The sequence below is a fragment of the Microcaecilia unicolor genome, chromosome 1, assembly GCF_901765095.1.
Source record: "Microcaecilia unicolor chromosome 1, aMicUni1.1, whole genome shotgun sequence".
NCBI lineage: Eukaryota > Metazoa > Chordata > Amphibia > Gymnophiona > Siphonopidae > Microcaecilia > Microcaecilia unicolor.
The window spans coordinates 349,216,189-349,238,925 of record NC_044031.1 but is presented as its reverse complement, the minus strand read 5'-3'; the positions used below and the strand labels follow the sequence as shown (position 1 = coordinate 349,238,925).

At 47.7% G+C, this 22,737-nt stretch overlaps 1 protein-coding gene across 1 annotated transcript in view; it reads left to right on the top strand.

Annotated features, from left to right (window-relative positions):
- Nucleotides 1–22,737, top strand: part of LOC115474082 (polycystic kidney disease protein 1-like 1) — an 868,156-nt gene that overhangs the window by 495,108 nt on the left and 350,311 nt on the right. Inside the window, exon 14 of the mRNA XM_030209405.1 lies at nucleotides 314–495. Within this exon, the coding sequence (XP_030065265.1) occupies nucleotides 314–495 (182 nt within the window). The remainder of the gene's footprint in view (nucleotides 1–313; nucleotides 496–22,737) is intronic.

The following is a 22,737-nucleotide window of genomic DNA, read 5'->3' as shown; positions in this document are numbered from 1 at the left end:
AAGAGACAGCACTCTGCATGTTTCTTAGTTTTGATATGTGCATTCCTCAAGTGCTGTTACCATGCTAGTATGTTGTCTGCATACAATATACCCTTTGCTGACAATGGATGAAGAATTTAGGAGAAAAATTAAGCAAACCAGTAATAAACCAGAATTCAAGCAGTGTTGCAGATTTTGTGAAAGCGTTTTATTAACATTTGTTTTACTGCACAGACGTTTAAGAGGCCATCTCTTTTGAATAACGGGTAGCAGAGCTTGCTCATGGTTCACTGGATCCTGGTGATTACTTTTCTTTCATGTCTGTTGGTTTCAGGTCCAGATAATGGGGAGTGTAGTATACAGCAATTACACTGTGCCGTTGGAGGTGTCTGCCAGCTCTCCAGTAAGTGTCATTTCAGGAGCCACCCACCTTTTTCTTTCTACAAGCTCTGCAGCTCTCATTTCATTAAATGGATCGGGCTCATATGATCCAGATTACCCTGAATCAGACCTAAGGTAGGTATGTTTGAAAAATCTAATTGATATAGATATAGGTTTGTGTAATACATGGTTGATCTGTGGGCTCATTGTACCCAGCCAGAAACCTACAAAGGCTCCTTTAATTGTGGCTTTCCATGTAGTTTATGTATATGACACAAAACTCCATTTTTGCTTAGGGGGCTGCATGTGGGATGTTCACATGTGCCCTATGTGGAATCTTTTGTAATGTATGAATAAGGATGTGCAGGAGCACATGTGTATTTGTGTGCACACTCAGAATATCTATTCCCCAGCCTCTTAGCATATACAGTACAACCCATATCCTGCTCCCACCATGTACCCCTTACCTGGGTAACTGGTGTCCTGAGCTCCGACCGGATCAACCGGATAGCCATTCTGAATTCTGGCCTTCATGGCCGATAGCTTCTCTTCTGTGGTTGGGCTCCAGGTTGGCCTCCACCATGCCACCTGGACTCCTTGGAACTCAAACCTGTTTCCTATGCTCAAAGTTAACATATGACTCCTTCCAACTTCTCTTATGAGTTTTAAATTCACTTTTAGAATCAATATTAGTACAACCCAAAGATCAGGGCTTTCCTCTTTCCCCTAGTCTTTGTCTCTGCTTTTCCTCAGGCAGTACTTCTACACAACTGGGGCCATCTGCCCCTAGGTTAGCCAGTATATTCAATGTCTTATAGCTGTGCTTTCCGCTTAACTGGCACAGTAATTTCAACGTAGATTGTTAACTCCTATTCACAACTAAAACAGAACCTAGCACTCACCCCCATGTCCAATTACCAGAGGCTTGCTTTCTCCTCATGCAATTAACACAGGCCCAACTAGTTTTTCCCTGCTTTCAGACTCAAACAGAATTAATATTTTCTTCCCTGCCTTTAAGCACAAACAGCCTTAGTATTCTAACAGTGCTTGTAAATAAAAACAGTGCTTGTAAATAAACCCTGCTTTAAAGACAGGCCTTAGTACCATTCCTCCTGCATTTATTCTAGCAGGACTTTCCTTGGTCATGTTCAAACTCCTCTAAGCCAATCTTCTTAGCTGGGGAATCCTGGCTAATTTGCTCTGCAGCTTAATGCCTTGCCCTTTCCCCTTTCTGAGGCTAAACCTTCTGGTTTACTTTTAAGGGCCTTGGATCTCCATGCCTGACATGCTGAAACCACAGCTTACCACGGTAGAACGAGAGGGCATGAAATGAGATTGAAGGGTGGCAGACTCAAGAAGAATGTCAGGAAGTATTTTTTCACGGAGAGGGTGGTGGATGCTTGGAATGCCCTCCCGCGGGAGATGGTGGAGATGAAAACAGTAACGGAATTCAAACATGCGTGGGATAAACATAAAGGAATCCTGTGCAGAAGGAAGGGATCCTCAGGAGCTTAGCCTAGAATGGGTGGCAGAGCTGGTGGTTGGGAGGCGGGGCTAGTGCTGGGCAGACTTATATGGTCTGTGCCGGGGCTGGTGGTTGGGAGGCGGGACTAGTGCTGGGCAGACTTATACGGTCTGTGCCGGGGCTGGTGGTTGGGTGGCGGGGACAGTGCTGGGCAGACTTATGCGGTCTGGGCAGACTTATACGGTCTGTGCCAGAGCTGGTGGTAGGAGGCGGGACTGGTATTTGGGAGGCTGGGATAGTGCTGGGCAGACTTATACGGTCTGTGCCAGAGCTGGTGGTGGGAGGCAGGGTTGGTGGTTGGGAGGCGGGGATAGGGCTGGCCTGACTTATACGGTCTGTGCCCTGAAGAGGACAGTACAAATAAAAAAAGTCGCACATATGAATTTATCTTCTTGGGCAGACTGGATGGACCGTGCAGGTCTTTTTCTGCCGTCATCTAGTATGTTACTATGTAAAGTGGGGCAGAACATATAAGAACATAAGCGGTGCCATACTAGGACAGACCAAAGGTCCATCAAGCCCAGTATCCTGTTTCCAACAATGGCCAATCCAGGTCATAAGTATCTGGAAAAATCCCCAAAACAGTATATTTTATGTTGCTTATCCTAGAAATATGCAGTGGATTTTCCCCATCCATCTTAACTATGGCTTATGGACTTTTCTTTTAGGAAGATATCCAAACCTTTTTTAAACCCCACTAAACTAACCGCTTTTACCACATTCTCTGGTAATGAATTCCCGAGTTTAATTACACGTTGAGTGAAGAAAACTTTTCTCTGATTTGTTTTAAATTTACCACTTTGTAGATTCATTGTGTGCCCCCTAGTCCTAGTATTTTTGGAAAGAGTAAACAAGCGATTTAGGCCTACACATTCCACTCCACTCATTATTTTATAGACATCTATCATATCTCCCCTCAGCCATATTTTTTCCAAGCTAAAGTGGCCTAGCCGCTTTAGCCTTTCCTCATAGGGAAGTCGTCCCATTCCCTGTATCATTTTTGTCGCCCTTCTCTGTACCTTTTCCAATTCCACTATATCTTTTTTTAGATGCAGTGACCAGAATTGCACACAGTATTCAAGGTGCGGTCGCACCATAGAGCGATACAAGGACATTATAACATCCTCATTTTTATTTTCCATTCCTTTCCTAATACCTAACCTTCTATTTTCTTTCTTCGACGTTGCTGCACACTGAACAGAGGGTTTCAATGTGTCATCAACGGTGACACCTAAATCCTTTTCTTGGTTGGTGACTCCCAGCGTGGAACCTTGCATCACGTAGCTATAGTTCGGGTTCCTCTTTCCCACATGCATCACTTTGCACTTGCTCAGATTAAACATCATCTGCCATTTGGATGCCCAGTCTCCCAGTCTTGCTGCAATTTTTCAGTCCTCTTACAAATTCACAACTTTGAATAACTTTGTGTCGTCAGCAAATTTAATTACTTCACTAGTTATTCCCATATCTAGATCATTTATGTTTAAATGATTTTTATTGTTTTACTTAATATGCCATCCATACAGTGTATATTCACTCAATAACCATCAATATACATTCAAAACCTGTATTTTCATCTTAACACACTTGCTTGTAAACGTTAAATCCTCATAATTTCCCCCCCACCCCTCCCTGAGACCTACCCTTAAACCCCTTCTGACTATCAGCATGTTGTTACCATTTCCTATATCCCCATTTATTCACATATTTAATAAATGTCCTTGGACTGCAGGGGTCAACATTTCCCAGAACGGGCTCCATCTATGTTGAAGCCGATGATCTCCAGCGGGGGCCTGCTTATTTGCTTCAAGTCTTTCAAATCTCAAAAGCTGCAACATCTCCCCCCACCAATACTGATCCAAAGGCGGTTCGATAGTCAGCCAGGCAACTTAGCCATAATTATCACTTTAAGTGCAAATTCTCTCATTCCCAGCGGGTTTGGGCCTCGCACCTTCAACTTCCCAAACAGCATCTCCGGTTCGGGGCACCAGTCAGTTTGCCAGATGCCAGAGATAAACTGTAAAAGCCTGGCCCAGAAGGCATGCGTCACTGGACACTTCCAAAACATATGTCCTAGGTTAGCTCCCTCTGCACCACACTTTGGACACGCCCCATCCGGGGAAAGCCCCATATGAAAGGCCCGCCTCGGGGGTATATGAGTTTGGAGTACCACCCGATACTGGGTCTCCCAATGTTTTGACAGCGTGGTTACCTTTCGTAGTCCCATTATATGTTCCTTTATAGTTTCTGTTGTGATTTTGACTCCCAGCTCTGCACTCCACGCTTCTGCCAGTTTTCCAAAGTTTAACTCTGGGCTTGTGTCTTTTATGTGTCTATGGTGGAATGTGAGCGGCACTTTCTGTTGCGCTCTGATTGTAAATGCTTCCGCCAACTCCTCTTGCACATTTTCCGTAAGGCAATCCCAAGGTAAGCTAGCTAAATAGTGTTTTAGCTGGTAATAGTAAAAGATATCTGAAGGCAATAACTGATAGCTTTGCCGCAGCTCCTCAGTCAGCACATGTATTAAGTAGACCAGGCCTTTCTGTTTCCATCTTAAATAAGCGTTGTGTAGCAACCCCGGCTGAAAGTCTGGGTTCCCACATATCGGCAGGAATGGTGTTGTATTTGCTGAGAAGCGATGCAGCTTACAAACCCATCTCCAGACCGCTCTTGCTGTTACAAATAGTAGATAACGGCAGAAAAAGACCTGCACGGTCCATCCAGTCTGCCCAAGAAGATAAATTCATATGTGCTACTTTTTTTATTTGTACTGTCCTCTTCAGTGCACAGACCGTATAAGTCTGGCCAGCCCTATCCCCGCCTCCCAACCACCAACCCCGCCTCCAGTATCCTCAAAATCATTTTGGATCTTTACTTGTGGCGCATGCAACAAGTAGCCAAAGTGGATATTCTGTAGTACAAATGTCTCCAGTGACATTGCAGATAAAAAGCTAGTGCCTCTGTACCAATCAATGTTCTTTCATCTTTGGGCGAAAGGAGACATGGTAACACCTGAAACACAAATAGCCACCTTGGTACAATCATCATATTAATTATAGCAATACGGCCCATCGAAGAAAGCGGGTAAGCCTGCCAGAGCTCTAACCGTGCACACGTGTCTCCCACCAATCTAGCAACATTTAGAGTGTATAGTTGTGTTAAATCCCTCGGTATAAAGACCCCCAAGTACCTAAACTCCCCTCCTGCCCAAGTGATATTAATTTTACCCTGCCATTGGGTCCCATCCCTTCCGAGCACCGCCATAGCTGTTGAATTTTGGAAGTTTAAAGTAAAGCCATAAAATTGACTATAAATATCAATTGTTCGTAGCAATACCAGAAGGGACCCATCTGGATTCTTTAGCAGAATTAGCAAACCATCTGCAAATGCCAACGCTTTTATTTAATGATCTCCCATCCGTATCCCTTACACACTGTTACGATTGTGGTCCTGACCCCTCTCAAACTTACCTTATTTCTGGTGGTCAGCTTCTGAGCTGGCTTCTGTCTGTTCTTCCTGAGTCAGCTCTGTCTCTGTGTGCTGGCTGCTTCCAGCGTGGCTCTAATTACTCCACTATACTGCACCTGTGTGTGTTGCCTGAGTTAGCTCTGTCTATGTGTGCTGGCTGCTTCCAACGTGGCTCTAATTACTCCACAATACTGCACCTGGGTGTGTGAAGCCTCTCTGTGCTTCAGTATGCTTCCTGCCTGTGTCCAGTAGTTGTGACATCATCAGTCAGGGCCTTGATAAGGAAATGGTGTTCTTCCATTCAGGGCCTTTGCAAACGCCAAAGGTCCAGGTAGTGTTGGTGCAGTTTGCACTTCTGCGTTGTCTTGCTTAGCCTTGCTTTATAGTTTATGTTCCTAGTAGGTATTCCTTGTTTGTTTGTCTCCTGATTCCTTTCTGGAATCCAGTTCTGTTGATTCCCTTTCCTTCCTGTCTGAGAACCCTGAACCCCTTGTGCAGTTAGCACTGCAGCCCTGCTTTTGCCTAGGTGCCTGTGGGCACTTCTGAACCCTGTCTGCTTTTGGCTTCCTTTCCCTTCTGTCTGAGAACCTGATTCCCCAGTGCAGTTTGCACTGCAGCCTTGCTTTTGTCTGGGTGCCTGTGGGCACTTCTGTATCCTGGTTCCCTGTTCCCTTTGGGCTTCTACCCTACCCTGGTTAGTCAAGCTTGTCTGGAAGTCCTTTTCCCTGTATAGTATCTGTACTTCCTCTGTTCGTGGCTGGCTGTCTTCAGCTTCAGTTCCCCTCCTGCTTGTGTCTGCCTTGCTTGCTTTCAGTTTCCTTCCAGTCCGGTCTGTTTGGGAATCCTGATTCCTATCCTGAACCCTGTTTTGGCCAAGCTTGTTTAGTGTTCCTTCTAGTGTGAGTTTCCTGGTGTTCCAGTACCAGTTTTCCTCCAAGTCCTGCCGGCGGCCTGCACCCAGGGGCTCAACCCCTGGGGAACGGCGGCTAAGTGTAGGTGAAGCCTGGTTCCAGTCCCGTGTGTTCCTGTCCAGTGCGTACCAGTCCGGTGTGTTTCAGCCCAGGGTGTACCGGTCCGGTGAGTTCCAGTCCGGTGCGTTCCAGTCCGTGCGTTCCGGCTCGCTTGTCTGCGGCTGCAGTCCTTGCCTTTGCCGGTGTGCTAGCCCAGTGTTGGTTGGTGGGTTTTGCCTGCTGCTGCCGCTCCTCGTCAGCAGCCCAAGGGCTCACGATTGCTCCAGAGTCCGTGCCTGCGTGTTTTGAACCTGAGAACCTGACACACTCCCTCCTCCAACTTTAATGCCCTGAGTAATGGCTCCAATAAAAGAATAAATAACAAAGGCGAGAGTGGGCAACCTTGACGTGTCCCTCGATTAATCTGGAAAGCTTCACTTCTCACCCCATTAATTAGAATCTCGGCTGTTGTTTCTGTATATAAGGTGTGTATTGCATCATAAAACCATCCCTGGAAGCCCACATGGCGTAGAGTGCCAAACATAAATTCCCAGTCTACTTTATTGAATGCTTTTTCAGCATCAAGACTCAGCAGAAGTGCCGAGACATTCTCCTTTTTACAATGGGCCATCGCCAATAGCAATCTGCGAACATTCCCTCCCGCTTGTCTCTGTTGCACGAACCCTGTCTGCTCCTCGCCTATCAACCAGGGCAGAATCTGTGCTAATCGATTGGCCAAAACTTTCACTAGAATTTTATTGTCTACATTGAGCAATGATATTGGCCGATATGCATCGGCCTAATCTCCCGGTTTGACCGGCTTCGGCAGTAGCGTTATTAGTGCTGCATTTGCATGACAGGGGAGCTTCCCAGACTTTATCACACTATCATAGTATGCTCTAAGGGTGCCCAGGGAGGATTCTGGCAGCAATTTATTAAAACTCACCTGTGTGGAGTGCTGAACAAAGATCGTTTTTACTATGAACAGCTTAAGCATTATGTGCACTCCTTGCCGTGGGAATCCCTCACGGAGGATGTGCAAGAGGAGCTCTTGTCAGCGTTCTCCCTGGAATCACAGCAAAAAGTGCCACTTTCTCATCACCATCAACATATAAAAGACAACGCCAAGGAACTGGATTATCTCAAAGTGTCAAGACAATGGACGGAAGACCTTCATGTGTACATTACAGCAGCCCAAATCAAAGCTCATGTACTTTCGATCAGACGAACAACGGAACAATCCACACATTGGGAATTACAATATAAATTTGTTACTCGTCTATATGTACCTCCAAGAAGGGCATTCTACATGGGTCTCTCTCCTTGGGGAGAATGCCCTAAGTGTAGGGCAGAAGGTGCAGACCACATGTTCTGGACCTGTGAGAACATACAGAAGTTTTGGAGAGACCTAATAAAATATGTTAACAAAATATGGAATCAAAGTTGGAAGTATAACCCGGCAGTGTTGTTTGGATACCCAGACATAGGGCGCCATAAGAGGAGAGGTTTTACAGCATTTTTGGCATGCACAGTTATTGTAAGCAAGCAAGTTATTTTGACGGAATGGTTGACTCCTTGGGCCCAAACACTCCAACAATGGTGAACAAAAATGTTGTGGTTACTACGTATGGAGCGACTGGGCATAGCGGACTTTGATACCTCCAAAGGGAAACAGTTCCAACACCAGTGGGCACCCTTTTGGAACACGTTGACGCCAGCAGCACGTAGTTATTTGCTAAACCTGTAATACACACCCTGTTAGGTCAAAATGCAAGAAATGTATATAAACTGAAATATGCTAGATTGAATGTATGGATATAACATTCAACAGTCATAATAGGTAGAGGGAAGGGTTGGGAAGTGGAGGGGGGAAAGTTGGGGTTAAACTTGAAAATGGATGTTGGTAGAAGAATGAAACTGTCAATAATGTGAACTGTAATGTACTATATAACATCAACAAAAAACGATTTAAAGATAAAACTCACCTGTGAACCCATCCGGGCCAGGCGCAGAATGGAGCGCTAGGCCCCTAATCACTGCCTGAAGTTCCTGGCCTCGGATGGGCTCATTCAGACTTTCTATCTCCTGCTCTGTCAAGCGTGGCATACCCAGTTTCCCCAAATAAGAGCCCAGGGATGTCAATCTTTGCTGTTTCTGGTATAATTTTGTATAGTATTTAACAAAATCTGCTTAATGTCTTCACTTTTGGTCTTTAGGACCCCCGAGTTGTCCTTTACTGCCATGATCACCCTGTGGGATTTCCAATTTGTTACCAATCTAGCCAACAGCGAGCCTGTTTTATTCCCATACCTCTGTAGCTTGTATTTTTGGTAGAACATTGCCCTCATGGCTTTCTCATGCAGGTAGAGGAGTGTGGTAGCCGTGTTAGTCCACTCTCTGAGGAAGAAGGGCAACCTTCGAAAGCTAATCAAGTAATGTATTAAGTTATGTCCAATAAAAACGGTATCATCTTATTTTCTTTTCCATGTTTTATTTTGTTTGATTTCTATTGATAATCATGCAGGTAGGAATTAAGAGCTACCTACGTCACTTTAAGTTGCTCCCAGGTCTTTTTATTTGAGTTGCCCGCATATTGTCGCTTTACTCGCTTTAGCTGTGTTTCAAGTTGCATAATAGCTCTGGCTATCTTTTTGTTCCTAGCTTTCACATATGCTATTACGTCTCCTCTCAAAACTGCCTTTGCTGTCATCCAAAATAAACTTGGGTTGTCTGAGTGTTGTTCATTAAATTTTGTATAATCTGTCCATTTTTGTCTAATATACTGGGAAAACTCGCTATTCATGTATGAGTATCCTGGAAATCTCCATCCCGTGCTAACTTGATAGAATGTTGGAGCCTCTACATCCACCCAAACTAAGCTGTGATCTGAAATCTCCTCTGGGCCTATCTCAGCCTGCAATACTTCCGGGATCAACTCATGGCTGTCGCGTCCGCAGCTCCCTCCGGCTCCTCCGCCGCGGGGGGCGGGAGCCGGCGTCCACTTCGGTGAGGGTCGACGATCCGGAAGCTGGGGCCCACCGCGGTGATGGCCGCCCAATCCGGGGCTGAGGCCAGAGGCCGGCGATTGCGGCCGCCGGTCTCGTGGTCGCCGGCTGTGGGGGCGGTGTTTGCGCTGCGGGAGGAGGCGGTGCCGAGGCGCAATGGCCGGCGTCCTCGTCTCTCCCGGGTGCGGGGGTCCGGAGCTCTGCCTCTGAGGTGCTGGATTGGGCAGACAGAGCCAATCAGAAGGGCTCTGTCAATAGCCAGGTTCGAGTTGGTCGGCTATACCTGCGGGGGCGGGGCGGCTGATGCTGAACAGTACTTAAGGAAGAGAACTGAGTTAGAACTTTGCTTCAGGTTCTGTTCCCGAGGCCCGTTTCCATTTTGTTCCTGTGTTCCTCTGTGTTTCGTGTTCCTCTGGTTTTGACCTCTGGACTGTTCCTGGTTTTTTCCCTGCTCGCTGCCTGCCTCGACCTCTTGCCGGATCTTGACTTCGTTGTCTGCTGCCTGCCCTGAACTTTGACTGTTATTGGATGTTCTCGTTCTCCATCTGCCCTCTGCTCTTCTGGTCCCTGTCCGGGTCAGCTTGGCACCCCGCGGTTCCTGAAGTCCCGTTGACCGCCTGCAGCTGGGGGCTCAACCCTTGGTGAACGGCGGTCGCCGCGGGTGAAGACTTGGGGTTGTACGGCTGTTCTTTAAGGTCCCTCGGGGCCTTACGGGACCTAAGGGCTCACCGTCCTTGCACACAAGACAATGGCCTAATAAAATATAGTTGATTCCTGAGAAAGTCCCATGGGCCCGTGATAAGTGAGTAAAATCTTTCTCCCCTGGATGTAGAATATGCCACACATCTAATATGCTCAGAGTACGCATGAAGGTACATAACGCTTGCGCTTTCTGACCGCCCTGTGTTACCCAACTTGGAACGGAGCAGTCTTGCTCTGGGTCCACCACTAAATTGAAGTCTTCCATAACTATTAACTGGTGTTGTTTTAAGGAACACTTGCTTACTAATTCTTGGTAAAAAGCGGGGTCGAATGCATTTGGGCCATATAATCCTAGCATTACCAGTTCTCTGCCTTGAAGCCATAATCTTATCAATACATAATGCCCCCGGGGATCCCGTGAAATCAGCTCTGCCTTTGCTGCAATGCCCTTCCTGATCAATATTGCTACTCCTCTTTTCCACCCATCTGCTGAGGCAGAGAAAACCTCTCCCACCCAAGAGCTTTTTAATTTTTTAATTTTTTATTTTTGTTATATTTGTACCCCGCGCTTTCCCACTCATGGCAGGCTCAATGCGGCTTACATGGGGCAATGGAGGGTTAAGTGACTTGCCCAGAGTCACAAGGAGCTGCCTGTGCCAGGAATCGAACTCAGTTCCCCAGGACCAAAGTCCACCACTAGGCCACTCCTCCATGTTCTTCCTCTGAAAGGCGGGTTTCCTGTAGGCAGGCTATATGTGCCTCATGCCAGCGTACCGCCACCAGAATTTTTTTCCGCTTAATTGGTGACGTGATTCTCCCCACGTTCCATGTGACAAAACGTGTCTTTTTAACCTGCGCCATATAGAACTTGCTGTAAATAACTGGTAGATTCCTCTTGTTTAAAATCAATCCCCGGGAGCCCAGCCTCTCCCCGGGATTTCCTGGCTTCAGTCTTCTCTGAGACTATGTTGAAACCCCACCTTACTGTGGCATTTTTCCGGGTACATTTGCGGGAGTAAATGCAGCACCTCCCCTTATAGAGTTTTCGCTCCCCTACTTTCAAGCCCTCTACCTCTTTTCCCCAATCCTCCCGCCCTGCCCTCCATCCCCTCCACCCTCCCCACTCCCTCCCCCTACCCCTTCTTCCCCACCATCCCTCCTTTCAAACATGTACAACCAGCTCTCCATCTCTGTCACTTTTTCCCCCCCTTCCCACCCCTCTTTTGCCCTTCCCTCTCCTCTAACCCCTACCATTCCACGAGCCGAAGCCCGTAAAATGTGAACTCCCTTTGGAGGCAAGAGGCCCCCGCTCCCCGACGCTCATTTTAGCAACCCCGCTCTGGCAAGCAAACTTCATTTTATATTACATGCATCATAACAGTGCTTCTCATACCCTACATCCATCTACTCAGACATCCACTGAATGTCCCTTGTCTACAAGGAAAGATTTCACCTCAGCCACAGTTGTAAAATAATGCCATTTCTCCTGGTGGAGTATTTTCAAGCGTGCTGGGAACATGAGTGCAAATTTCATATCCTTTTCATAAGCTATGCGCACAGAGGGTGGAAGCCTCTCCTTTGTTCTTGAACAGATTGCGAATAGTCTTGGAAAATCAGAACCTTGTGGCCCTCATAGTTTAAATTCTCCCTCCTCAGTTGAAATCCTCTCATAATCTCCACCTTGTGCCTGAAGTTATGAATCTTCGCCACTATCACCCTGGGGCAGTTTTTGGCGTCTGTTATATATCCCACCCGGTGCGCCCTTTCTACTAACATCGGGCCCCCCCGAGTCAGTCAGCGCTAGTTCTTTTGCCAGCCAGGATTCCAACCACACTTCCAGATTCTGCTCAGGTACTCGCTCCGGGATACCCACGATTCTAATGTTATTCCTCCTGGAGCAATTCTCCAAATCCTCCAGTTTCATTGCTTGTGCCGCCACCTGCTTCTGCAGACTTGCAATATCTGGGGCCTGTGAACGCGCATCGTCCTTGAGTGCTGAAACTCTCATCTCTAGATCTCCCGTTGGGGTCCCCAGTCCATCCAGCCCAACTTGGAAAGTTTCTAGCTGTTGGGATAGTGCGCTCCAGCGCAGATCTAATGCTTCCTTGTCATCAGCAGTAGATGAATCCATTAACTGATGGGTTATGTCCGCCTACCAGCAGGTGGAGATAGAGAACACTAAACAACTATAGTGCTCTATGGACGGCTAGCTCCATCTGCCTTCAGTATTTCTCTATCTCCCAGCAGGTGTGGACGTAGCTTGATCAGCTCCTGGAAAAGATTCTGCCTGGGGTGGCTCCTGTGCTTTTGCCAGTTGAAGCTGGGGTGTTGTGGCTGGTGGTGCCCACTTTGAAGGCATATAGGTTCGCCCTTTCCCTGCCTTACCCGTCCCCCTGCCTACTGGAGTACCTCTGTTGCTGCCTGCCTCCAACTTTCCTCACAGCGTTAAAAAAAAAAAAAAAAGGAGTTCTGCGTAGCTATTCTGAGGCTATTTTCCACGTGCAGCTTGACCGGAGCTCGTTTGACTCGGTCTTTGAGGTGAGAGTGGTGCCCAGCTCCTCCGGGGAGGTCCTGCGGACGCCGTTCCGATTGGGGTAAGTTTTGGCGCGAAGCCGCCATTTTACTTATATAATTCCGTCCGGTCGGACGATGGCTGCTGAAGTAGTTAAATGCTGCTCCCGTTGTGGTAAACGTAGATCAGCAGCGGGGCTCTGTAAGACGTGCTCTTTAGATGCTAGAGCTGGTACGAGCATGGCGAGCGATGATTCTTCCTGCTCAATGGACATGGCAGCGGGCGCCATTTTGGAAGCGCCGCACGCCTCGATCCTCGCTGTGGCGGAGGAGTCTGAGTGCAGGGGGACGCCTCGGTTAGAGGCTACCAGAGGAGCTCATGTTCCCATTTCTCCTGATTCGGAGACGGAGGGTCAGGGTGAGTTTTTCTCCCCGGAGTTTGTGCTTTTAATACATAAAGCTTTCTTGCTGAAAAGAGCTCTGCTGCACGTGTCTGACACTGTGCTGCTACCTGGTTGCCCCCCGGGTGTTGATGGCCCAGGGCTGGCTGATTCCCCCGAGTGTTGGAAGGACGCAAAACATAGACGGGTAAATTCCCTGTCGGAGAGTGGCGCACTTCCCTCCCCCCCCCCCCCCCCCCCCCCCCCCCCGTAGTCGGTCGGGCGGTGTGGATTCTGAGGGTTCTGGCAGGGCCTCATAGTCTGAAGAGCCAGAGGAAAGTGCCGGTTTGCCACTGGATCTGGATGATCCCAATGCAATCCGGATTTTCCACCACGATGAGCTGCCAGCGCTCATTTCTGACGCCTTGCATGCCCTCTCAATTGATGATCTTGCCAAGGGCGAGGCCTCCTCTGGTAATCTGAGTACTAAGAAGCCTGCTCGAGCCTTTCCTGTGCATGACTCCATCCAAGAACTTATTTCAGCTCAATGGTCTGAACCCGAAGGGCCTTTGAAAGTGGCCAGGGCTATGGGTCAGCTTTACCCTCTAAGTGAGGAGCAGTGACTAAGAGGACCACCCTCCCCGTAGAGGGAGGGGTTGCCCTGAAAGACATACAGGACCGGTGGCTTGAATCCGCGTTGAAGCGGTCTTTTGCAATCTCGGGCCTCACCTTAAAGGCGTCTATTTGCAGTTCCTATGCTGCCCGGGCCTGCCTTGCTTGTTTACAACAGGCAGTGGAACAGCCCTCGGATGGTGCGGAGTCCCTTGCTGAGGTGGCAGCACGGATGGAGTTGGCCCTGTCATTTTTGGCGGACGCCCTTTATGATCTTGTCAGAGCTTCGGCTAAACAGATGTCTGTGGCGGTTGCGGCCCGCTGCCTTCTATGGCTACGGCATTGGGCGGCTGACATGGCCTCTAAGCATAGGCTGGTGAAGCTTCCCTTTCATGGCCACCTGTTATTTGGAGAGGAGTTGGAGAAGATTGTGAAAGACCTGGGGGACCCTAAGCCCCAGCGCTTACCCGAGGATAGGCCGAGGCCTTCTTCCAAGGGTTCTGTGTGGCCCTCCTCTTCCAGGCCTCGCTTCCGTGAAGCTCGCAGGTATCGCCCGGGGCGCTCTGCTGGGGTTTCTCAAGGTGCCCGTTTTCAGCAGAGGAACTCCTTTCGCTTGGACAAGCGTTCCGCAGCGGCCGGTTCAAGGCCTGGAGTTCAGGGGCGGCCCCCTCAATGACGGGGCGCCGGTCCATTCTTCATTCCTGCAGTAGGAGGATGTCTTTCCCTCTTTCTTGAGGAATGGACCAGGATTTCCTCCGATCAGTGGGTCCTGGACCTGATCAAAGAAGGTTACCGATTGGAATTCAGCGCCCCGGTGAGAGACGTGTTTGTGGAGTCCCGATGCGGTACTGCTGTCAAACGGGTAGCGGTAGAGGAAACCTTACAAGTCTTGTTGCACCTTGGAGCGGTGATCCCTGTGCCTCCTGCCGATCGCAGTCGCTACTCCATTTACTTTGTGGTGCCTCGCAAAGGCGGGTCTTTCCGACCGATCCTCGACTTAAGGTCAGTCAACGAGGCACTAAGAATGCGACATTTTCGCATGGAAACCCTGCGCTCTGTCATTGTGGCGGTACAGCCAGGAGAATATCTCACGTCTCTGGACCTAAAAGAAGCTTACTTGCACATTCCTTTTTGGCCCCTGCATCAATGGTTTCTCTGGTTTGTGGTGTTGGGGAAAACATTTCCAGTTTCGGGCCTTGCCTTTTGGCCTCGCCACAACTCCCCGCACCTTTTCCAAGGTTATAGTGGTAGTAGCTGCTTTTCTCAGGCGACAGGGTATCCGGGTTCACCCGTACTTCGACGACTGGCTCATCAGAGTGGATTCGGCAGATGAAAGTCATCTGGCCACAGCCAGAGTGGTCTCAGTACTGGAATCTCTGGGCTGGGTCGTCAATATACCCAAAAGTCACCTGACCCCCTCTCATTCTCTCGAACATTTGGGGGTCCGGTTTGACACGGCCTTGGGGTTTGTCTTTCTACCCGACCAAAGGCGGTGCAAGCTTCAGAATCAGGTCTGTCTGCTTCTGCGGATGCCTCGCCCGCAAACTTGGGACTTTGTCCAGCTGCTCGGGTCAATGATGGCCAATTTGGAGATGGTGCCATGGACGAGAGCGCACTTGAGACCTCTGCAGATTGCCTTGCTTCAACGATGGTCTCCAATGTCCCAGGATTATCAACGCAGACTAACGTGGCTCCCTGCGGCCCGGCTCAGTATGGAGTGGTGGCTCTCCGACCACATGCTGTGGCGAGGAATGCCGCTGGCGCTTCCCTCTTGGTGCCTGGTGATAACCGATGCCAGCCTGGTCAGCTGGGGAGCACATTGCAAGGGAAGCTATGCCCAGGGTCTGTGGACACCCACGGAATCAGGGTGGTTCATCAATCGCTTGGAACTGAGAGCGATATATATTTTTTTTGTTACATTTGTACCCCGCGCATTCCCACTCATGGCAGGCTCTTCTGGTCTTTCACAAGACTCTGGAGGGGCTGGCTGTCAGAGTTCTGTCAGACAATGCGACAGCTGTGTCCTACACAAATCGACAAGGCGGCACTCAGTGCAGAGCACTGGCCGCGGAGGCCGCTCAGATTTGCCACTGGGCCGAGCTACATCTGCAGCTTCTGTCAGCAGCTCACATAGCAGGTCAGAGCAACGTGCAAGCCGATTTTCTAAGCAGGCATCAAATCGGCCCAGCGGAGTGGGAACTGGCAGACGAAGTGTTTCTTCAGATCTGTGCCAAATGGGGAACGCCCGTAGCGGATCTGATGGTGTCAGGGGCAAATGCCAATGTCCCGTGCTTTTTCAGCAGACGGAGAGATCCTCACTCGGCGGGGTTGGATGCCTTGGCTTAGCCCTGGCCTCCAGGCCTCCTGTATGTGTTCCCTCCTTGGCCCTTGATAGGGTGAGTCCTCCTGCGAATTTGGCTACATCAAGGAATGGTGATTCTCATTGCCGTGGATTGGCCCAGGCGGCCGTGGTACGCGGACCTCCGGCGGATGCTGGTGGAGGCCCCTCTTCTTTTGCCTATGGTACCAAACCTGTTGATGCAGGGTCCGGTGACCATAGAGGATCCCTGCCACTTTGGCATGGCTCTTGAGAGGGCGCAATTGAGAGTCAAAGGCTATTCTAACAAAGTCATCTCCACTCTCTTGCATGCCCGCAAGCGGTCCACTTCCGTTGCTTATGCTCGGATCTGGCGCCAGTTTGAGGTGTGGTGTGTTTCAAGGGCGATCACATCCACGAGGGCTACAGTCTCGCCGATACTGGAGTTTTTGCAGGATGGTTTACAAAAAGGCTTGGCTTACAATTCCCTGCAAGTGGCAGCATTGACATGCTTTCGAGGGAAGGCCTCTGGTCTTTCCCTGGCCGCTCATCCTGACGTTGCCCGATTTCTAAGAGGGGCGCTCTGGCTCCGCCTGCCAGTGCGGCTGCCGTGTCTGGCTTGGAACCTGGGGCTGGGGCTGAAGGCTCTCCAGTATTCGCCCTTCGATCCGCTGAGGCAAGCTTCAGAGAAGGATATGACTCTAAAGACAGTCTTTTTGGTGGCCATAACCTCGGCGAGACGTCTGTCCTGTCGAGACCCTTTTCTGCAATTCTCAGAGTCCGGAGTAATGGTACGTACTGTGCCTTCCTTCCTGCCTAAGGTGGTTTCAGCGTTTCACCTAAACCAGCCCATTTATCTGTCCTCCTTTACTAGGGAGGAGTTTCCGGAATCTTTTGGGCAGTTACATCTTCTGGATGTTCGCAGGGCTCTCTTGCAGTATCTGCAAATGTCAAATGACTTCAGGACCTCTGATCACCTTTTTGTCTTGTTGTCAGGTCCTCGAAGAGGGTCTCCGGCTTCTAAGGCCACTATAGCCCGTTGGCTCAAGGAAGTCATTTTTTCTGCGTATCTGCTATCAGGCCGGTCTCCGGCTGACGCATTTAAAGCGCATTCCACGAAAGCGATTTCCTCTTCGTGGGCCGAAACAGGAGCACTCTCTCTTCAGGAGATCTGTAGTGCGGCTACTTGGGCTTCTAAGCTCTCCTTTGTCCGGCATTACAGGCTAGATGTTGCAGCGAAGTGGGATGCGCAGTTTGGAGCGCAAGTGCTTGCGCAGGGAGTGGCATATTCCCTCCCTAACTAGGGAGTGCTTTTGTACATCCCATCAGTTAATGGATTCATCTGCTGATGATGACAACGAAGGGAAAATTGGGTTCTTACCTTGATAATTTTCTTTCCTTTAGTCACAGCATGATCCCTCCCTGTCTGACTCTATTTTATTTGTTCAGTTGTTTCCTGCAGACGTTCCCTCATTGGGAGAAGTTGGAAAACAGTCTTCAGGATTTCTGTTCTGTTACAGGAGGTTGAGATCGTCTCTCCTTTGTGTGATTATTGTTCCTGTTCTGGGGCATTCGTTCGCTGTGAAGAAAGTTCATGTTATTCTACTTTGAGGATACACTCTGCTTTGGAAGTTTCAAATACTGAAGGCAGATAGAGCTAGCCGTCCATAGAGCACTATGGTTGTTCAGTATTCTCTATCTCCACCTGCTGGTAGGCGGACATAACCCATCATTTAATGGATTCATCTGCTGTGACTAAAGGAAAGAAAATTACCAAGGTAAGAACCTAATTTTCCCTTTCACTACCGCGGTGGTTAGTTATTCAAGCTGCATGTCTATTAAGGCGGGGGTCATTACCGCGGCGTCCTCTTCCATCTTGGATTCACCACCTCCAACCTTGTTCTTCTCTTTCTGCGCTGTTTTGTGCGCCATCATGAGTGGAGATTTTTGTAAGAATTTTCCATATATGGCCTTTTGCTCAAAGTGGGGCGTCCTCCTTAAATCACCCTCAAATCATGCGCCCGAGAGCGGGAAGCCTCAGAGCCATTTCCAGCAGCTGCCGCTCCGCTCACCTCATCACCAGAAGTCATCTAGATCATTTATAAATATGTTAAAAATCAGCGGTCCCACTATTCATTGAGAATACAGATCATTTAACCCTACTCTCTGTTTTCTTTCTTTTAACCAGTTTTTAATCCACAGTAGAACACTACCTCCTATGCCATGACTTTCCAATTTCCTCTGGAGTCTTTCTTGAGGTACTTTGTAAAATGCCTTTTTAAAATCCAGATACACAATATCGACCGGCTCACCTTTATCCACATGTTTGTTCACCCCATCTAAGAAATGTAGTAGATTGGTGAGGCAAGATTTCCCTTCACTAATTCCATGCTGGCTTTGTCTCATTAATCCATGCTCTGTAATTGTGTTTTTTATAATAGTCTGTACCATTTTGCCCAGCACCGACGTCAGACTCACCAGTCTGTAATTTCCTGGATCACTTTGTAGGATCGTTATCACAGGTAATAAATTATCCGTGACCCAGGTTCCCCAAACAGAACTATCTGCAGACAAATTATTCTGTACTCGGTCTAGGGGAGGGAACCTTGGAACCTATACAGTTACTTCCGAGAGAGAAGAATGCAACTGGAAAAGCAAGCTGGAATATATTAGTTTTATTATAGATATCATAGATAAGAAAATATAGATAATGTATGCAAAATATATAGAAACTCTGGCAAAGCTTTGGCTGAATACAAAATTACTGGCTGATAAAAATTACAATCATACGTCACACTATTAAACACTAATTCTTATTGGTTACCAGATAAAATTACACAACTGATTGGTCAGGTTACACTATGCTACGAGGTAGTACAGTTATTAGCAGCTTATCTCCTGATCACGGTATGACTCAGGTATGACTCAGGTAATTACCACTAACTAGCCCCAGACTAATAGGAAATAAATCACCGTATCTGTCACCCGGCTGACCTTCATGGCAGTCTCTCGGGAGTTGCACAGGATACTTCCCAGACTCAAGCTGAGGTACCAGCGAGTCTTTGTCAGAGCCAGGACAGGCACTCTGCAGCAGACAGGGAGGGCACAGGTCACTCCTTACAGGTAGCTGAACCACTCGGTACTTTCCTCCAGATACACAGTTCATCAGTTGGTGACCTTATTAGGTCTCACTGGTCTTCTTTCCACCTCCACCTTCTTCCAAGGCTTCCGAGTAACTGATTTCTCCTTCTTCCCGCTCTCCTGAGTCCCTGATGCACAGGTGACCAGCCGGGACCAATCTGGATCTTCCTCGGCTCACTGCATGGCAAGAAGCGTCCGTTGTTCTTGACCTTCAAGTTGTTACATTTTGGTATGCATTTTCTGTTTCTCACCCGCCTTGCTGGAGCCTTCAGCTTCTTGGGGAGATAAAGGGGGGCTGGTTTGCCCACAGCATGTCCTTGGTGTTACATGTCTGCTAGATTTTCCAGAAAGCTGAATTAGCTAAATCATTGCTGTGCAGGTCAGAGTTTACAGCCTCCATTTTGATGTCATAGGATTATATAGGCCAAGACCAGCAAGGTGAGATACACAGGGAAATACCCCTACAATTTCTGGAACCCTTTTAAAAAAAAATCAATGTTACATTGGCCACCCTCCGAAGAGTCTGAGCAATCCCATCCCTAATGCTCCTTAATATCTGTTTTAAGTGATTTATGGCCTTCTTTGTGTCTGTCTGACAGGGATATCTTCCTCTCCCCTTTTCTTGCCCTGAATTCAGGGTCATCAGGTAGCAGTAAGGACTCTCCTTTCAGTCCCTTGGGGAATTGGTATTCTAATGGCTGGGCCTTGGGCTCCCTCTCAGGGGAGAACCCTTCCTTCTGTCCTGAAGCACCCTCCACTCTGTTTCTTCTTTTCCTTTGAACTTATGCTGGGGAATGCTAATGACTGCAGCTGTCTGGAAGTGCAGCTCCACCCCTCACTGCCTGCTTGGAGTTGTTGTACCTTCATGAAAAACTTATTCCTGCTCAGCTACTCAGACTTAAAGGTGGACCTGGACATCTGGGCCAATCCATGTTTAAGGAGGAGGGGAAGTTTTCTTTATATATCTCCTTAATTTTTCCCTGTCATGGGATATAAACATCCCACTATGTTCTTGGTGATGCGTACACACGTATGTGGCAAATTTTTAAAACTTACATGTACAAGGGAAACCAATTAAAGAGAGGACCAAAGTAACTCTTCTGACTTGATGTGGATACCACAAAGTTAGCTCAGTTGCCCACTAAATCACAGAAGGAGACCCCAGGTCCAAACAATCAGATAGATGGGAAATAAATGCGTACTTTTTTGGCCTGCCCAAATCATGTATACTTGAAATCTGCGTCTTTGCCATGTACATATGGAAATAGCAGCTTTCTGAAATCGCCATTTACATGTTTATGCAATTTCCATATGTAAGTCTGCTATTTCCATATGTAGATGCTTCTAAAATTATCTCCACAGTACATAAGTGTATGCTTACTTACTCATGTTGAATACATGATATCAATTCAGAAGTTTATTTATTTTCCAAGTTTCCAGTTTATTATTATTATTATTATTATTATTTGTAGCATTTGTATCCCACATTTTCCCACCTATTTGCAGGCTCAGTGTGGCTTACAATTGCCGTAATGGCAATTGCCATTTCCGGATACAGATTTGCACATGGTTTTGCAATCAAGTGCGTACATACATGGTGGAAGAATGCATTGTGATCTTGTGTACATATTAGCACATGGTTTTACAATCAAGTGCGTACATATATGGTAGAAGAATACATTGTGATCTTGTGTATTTCAATCTTACAAATCTAGAAGATCAACAAAGGAGAAAGGAAATCAGAAGGGAGCAATAGTAGGGAGAGGGAGAAACAGAACTACAATAAAATAGGAGAGAGGGGTAAAAACAGTGGCAGAAGGAGGGATAAAACAGGTCTACAGGCTGACCCTATGGACTACTTTATGTAAAAGCATCTTCAAAAAGGAACATGTTAAGATCTTATCTTAAACTTTGTCAAAGAGGTTTGTGACCTAAGCTGGAACAGACTTGGCTTGGCTGGAGTGGAACCAGATACTGGCACAAGCTTGGCTTGACTGGACTGGAGCCAAATGCAGGAAGGGACTTGGCTTGGCTGGACTGGAACCGGAGCCAGGAAAACTTGGGTGCTCCTTTCGATTATGCCCCACTAAATGGTTTATTCTCTTGCTCTCCCCTAATAATTGTGGACTTTAGGGATGATATGTTTTAAGATTTCTCTTATTCTTTATATTCTTTGATTTATTTGCTGTAATGCTATTTCTTTTCTTCCAGGTTTGCTCTTGATGTATAATTTCGAAAAAAAAAAAGAAAGAGAGGTACCCTTGCCAGAAATCATATTTAGTGGCAGTGATTCAGAGGAACTGAAACAAATCTAAGTGAATATGGAAGATGAAATAGGACAAATAGAGAAACTAAACTCTGGAATTCGTTGCCAGAGAATGTGGTAAAGGCGGTTAGCTTAGCGGAGTTTAAAAAAGGTTTGGACGGCTTCCTAAAGGAAAAGTCCATAGACCGTTATTAAATGGGCTTGGGGAAAATCCACTATTTCTGGGATAAGCAGTATAAAATGTTTTGTACTTTTTTGGAATCTTGCCAGGTATTTGTGATCTGGATTGGCCACTGTTGAAAACAGGGTGCTGGGCTTGATGGACCTTTGGTCTTTCCCAGTATGGCAATACTTACAGTGGTGGAAATAAGTATTTGATTCCTTGCTGATTTTGTAAGTTTGCCCACTGACAAAGACATGAGCAGCCCATAATTGAAGGGTAGGTTATTGGTAACAGTGAGAGATAGCACATCACAAATTAAATCCGGAAAATCACATTGTGGAAAGTATATGAATTTATTTGCATTCTGCAGAGGGAAATAAGTATTTGATCCCCCACCAACCAGTAAGAGATCTGGCCCCTACAGACCAGGTAGATGCTCCAAATCAACTCGTTACCTGCATGACAGACAGCTGTCGGCAATGGTCACCTGTATGAAAGACACCTGTCCACAGACTCAGTGAATCAGTCAGACTCTAACCTCTACAAAATGGCCAAGAGCAAGGAGCTGTCTAAGGATGTCAGGGACAAGATCATACACCTGCACAAGGCTGGAATGGGCTACAAAACCATCAGTAAGACGCTGGGCGAGAAGGAGACAACTGTTGGTGCCATAGTAAGAAAATGGAAGAAGTACAAAATGACTGTCAATCGACAAAGATTTGGGGCTCCACGCAAAATCTCACCTCGTGGGGTATCCTTGATCATGAGGAAGGTTAGAAATCAGCCTACAACTACAAGGGGGGAACTTGTCAATGATCTCAAGGCAGCTGGGACCACTGTCACCACGAAAACCATTGGTAACACATTACGACATAACGGATTGCAATCCTGCAGTGCCCGCAAGGTCCCCCTGCTCCGGAAGGCACATGTGACGGCCCGTCTGAAGTTTGCCAGTGAACACCTGGATGATGCCGAGAGTGATTGGGAGAAGGTGCTGTGGTCAGATGAGACCAAAATTGAGCTCTTTGGCATGAACTCAACTCGCCGTGTTTGGAGGAAGAGAAATGCTGCCTATGACCCAAAGAACACCGTCCCCACTGTCAAGCATGGAGGTGGAAATGTTATGTTTTGGGGGTGTTTCTCTGCTAAGGGCACAGGACTACTTCACCGCATCAATGGGAGAATGGATGGGGCCATGTACCGTACAATTCTGAGTGACAACCTCCTTCCCTCCGCCAGGGCCTTAAAAATGGGTCGTGGCTGGGTCTTCCAGCACGACAATGACCCAAAACATACAGCCAAGGCAACAAAGGAGTGGCTCAGGAAGAAGCACATTA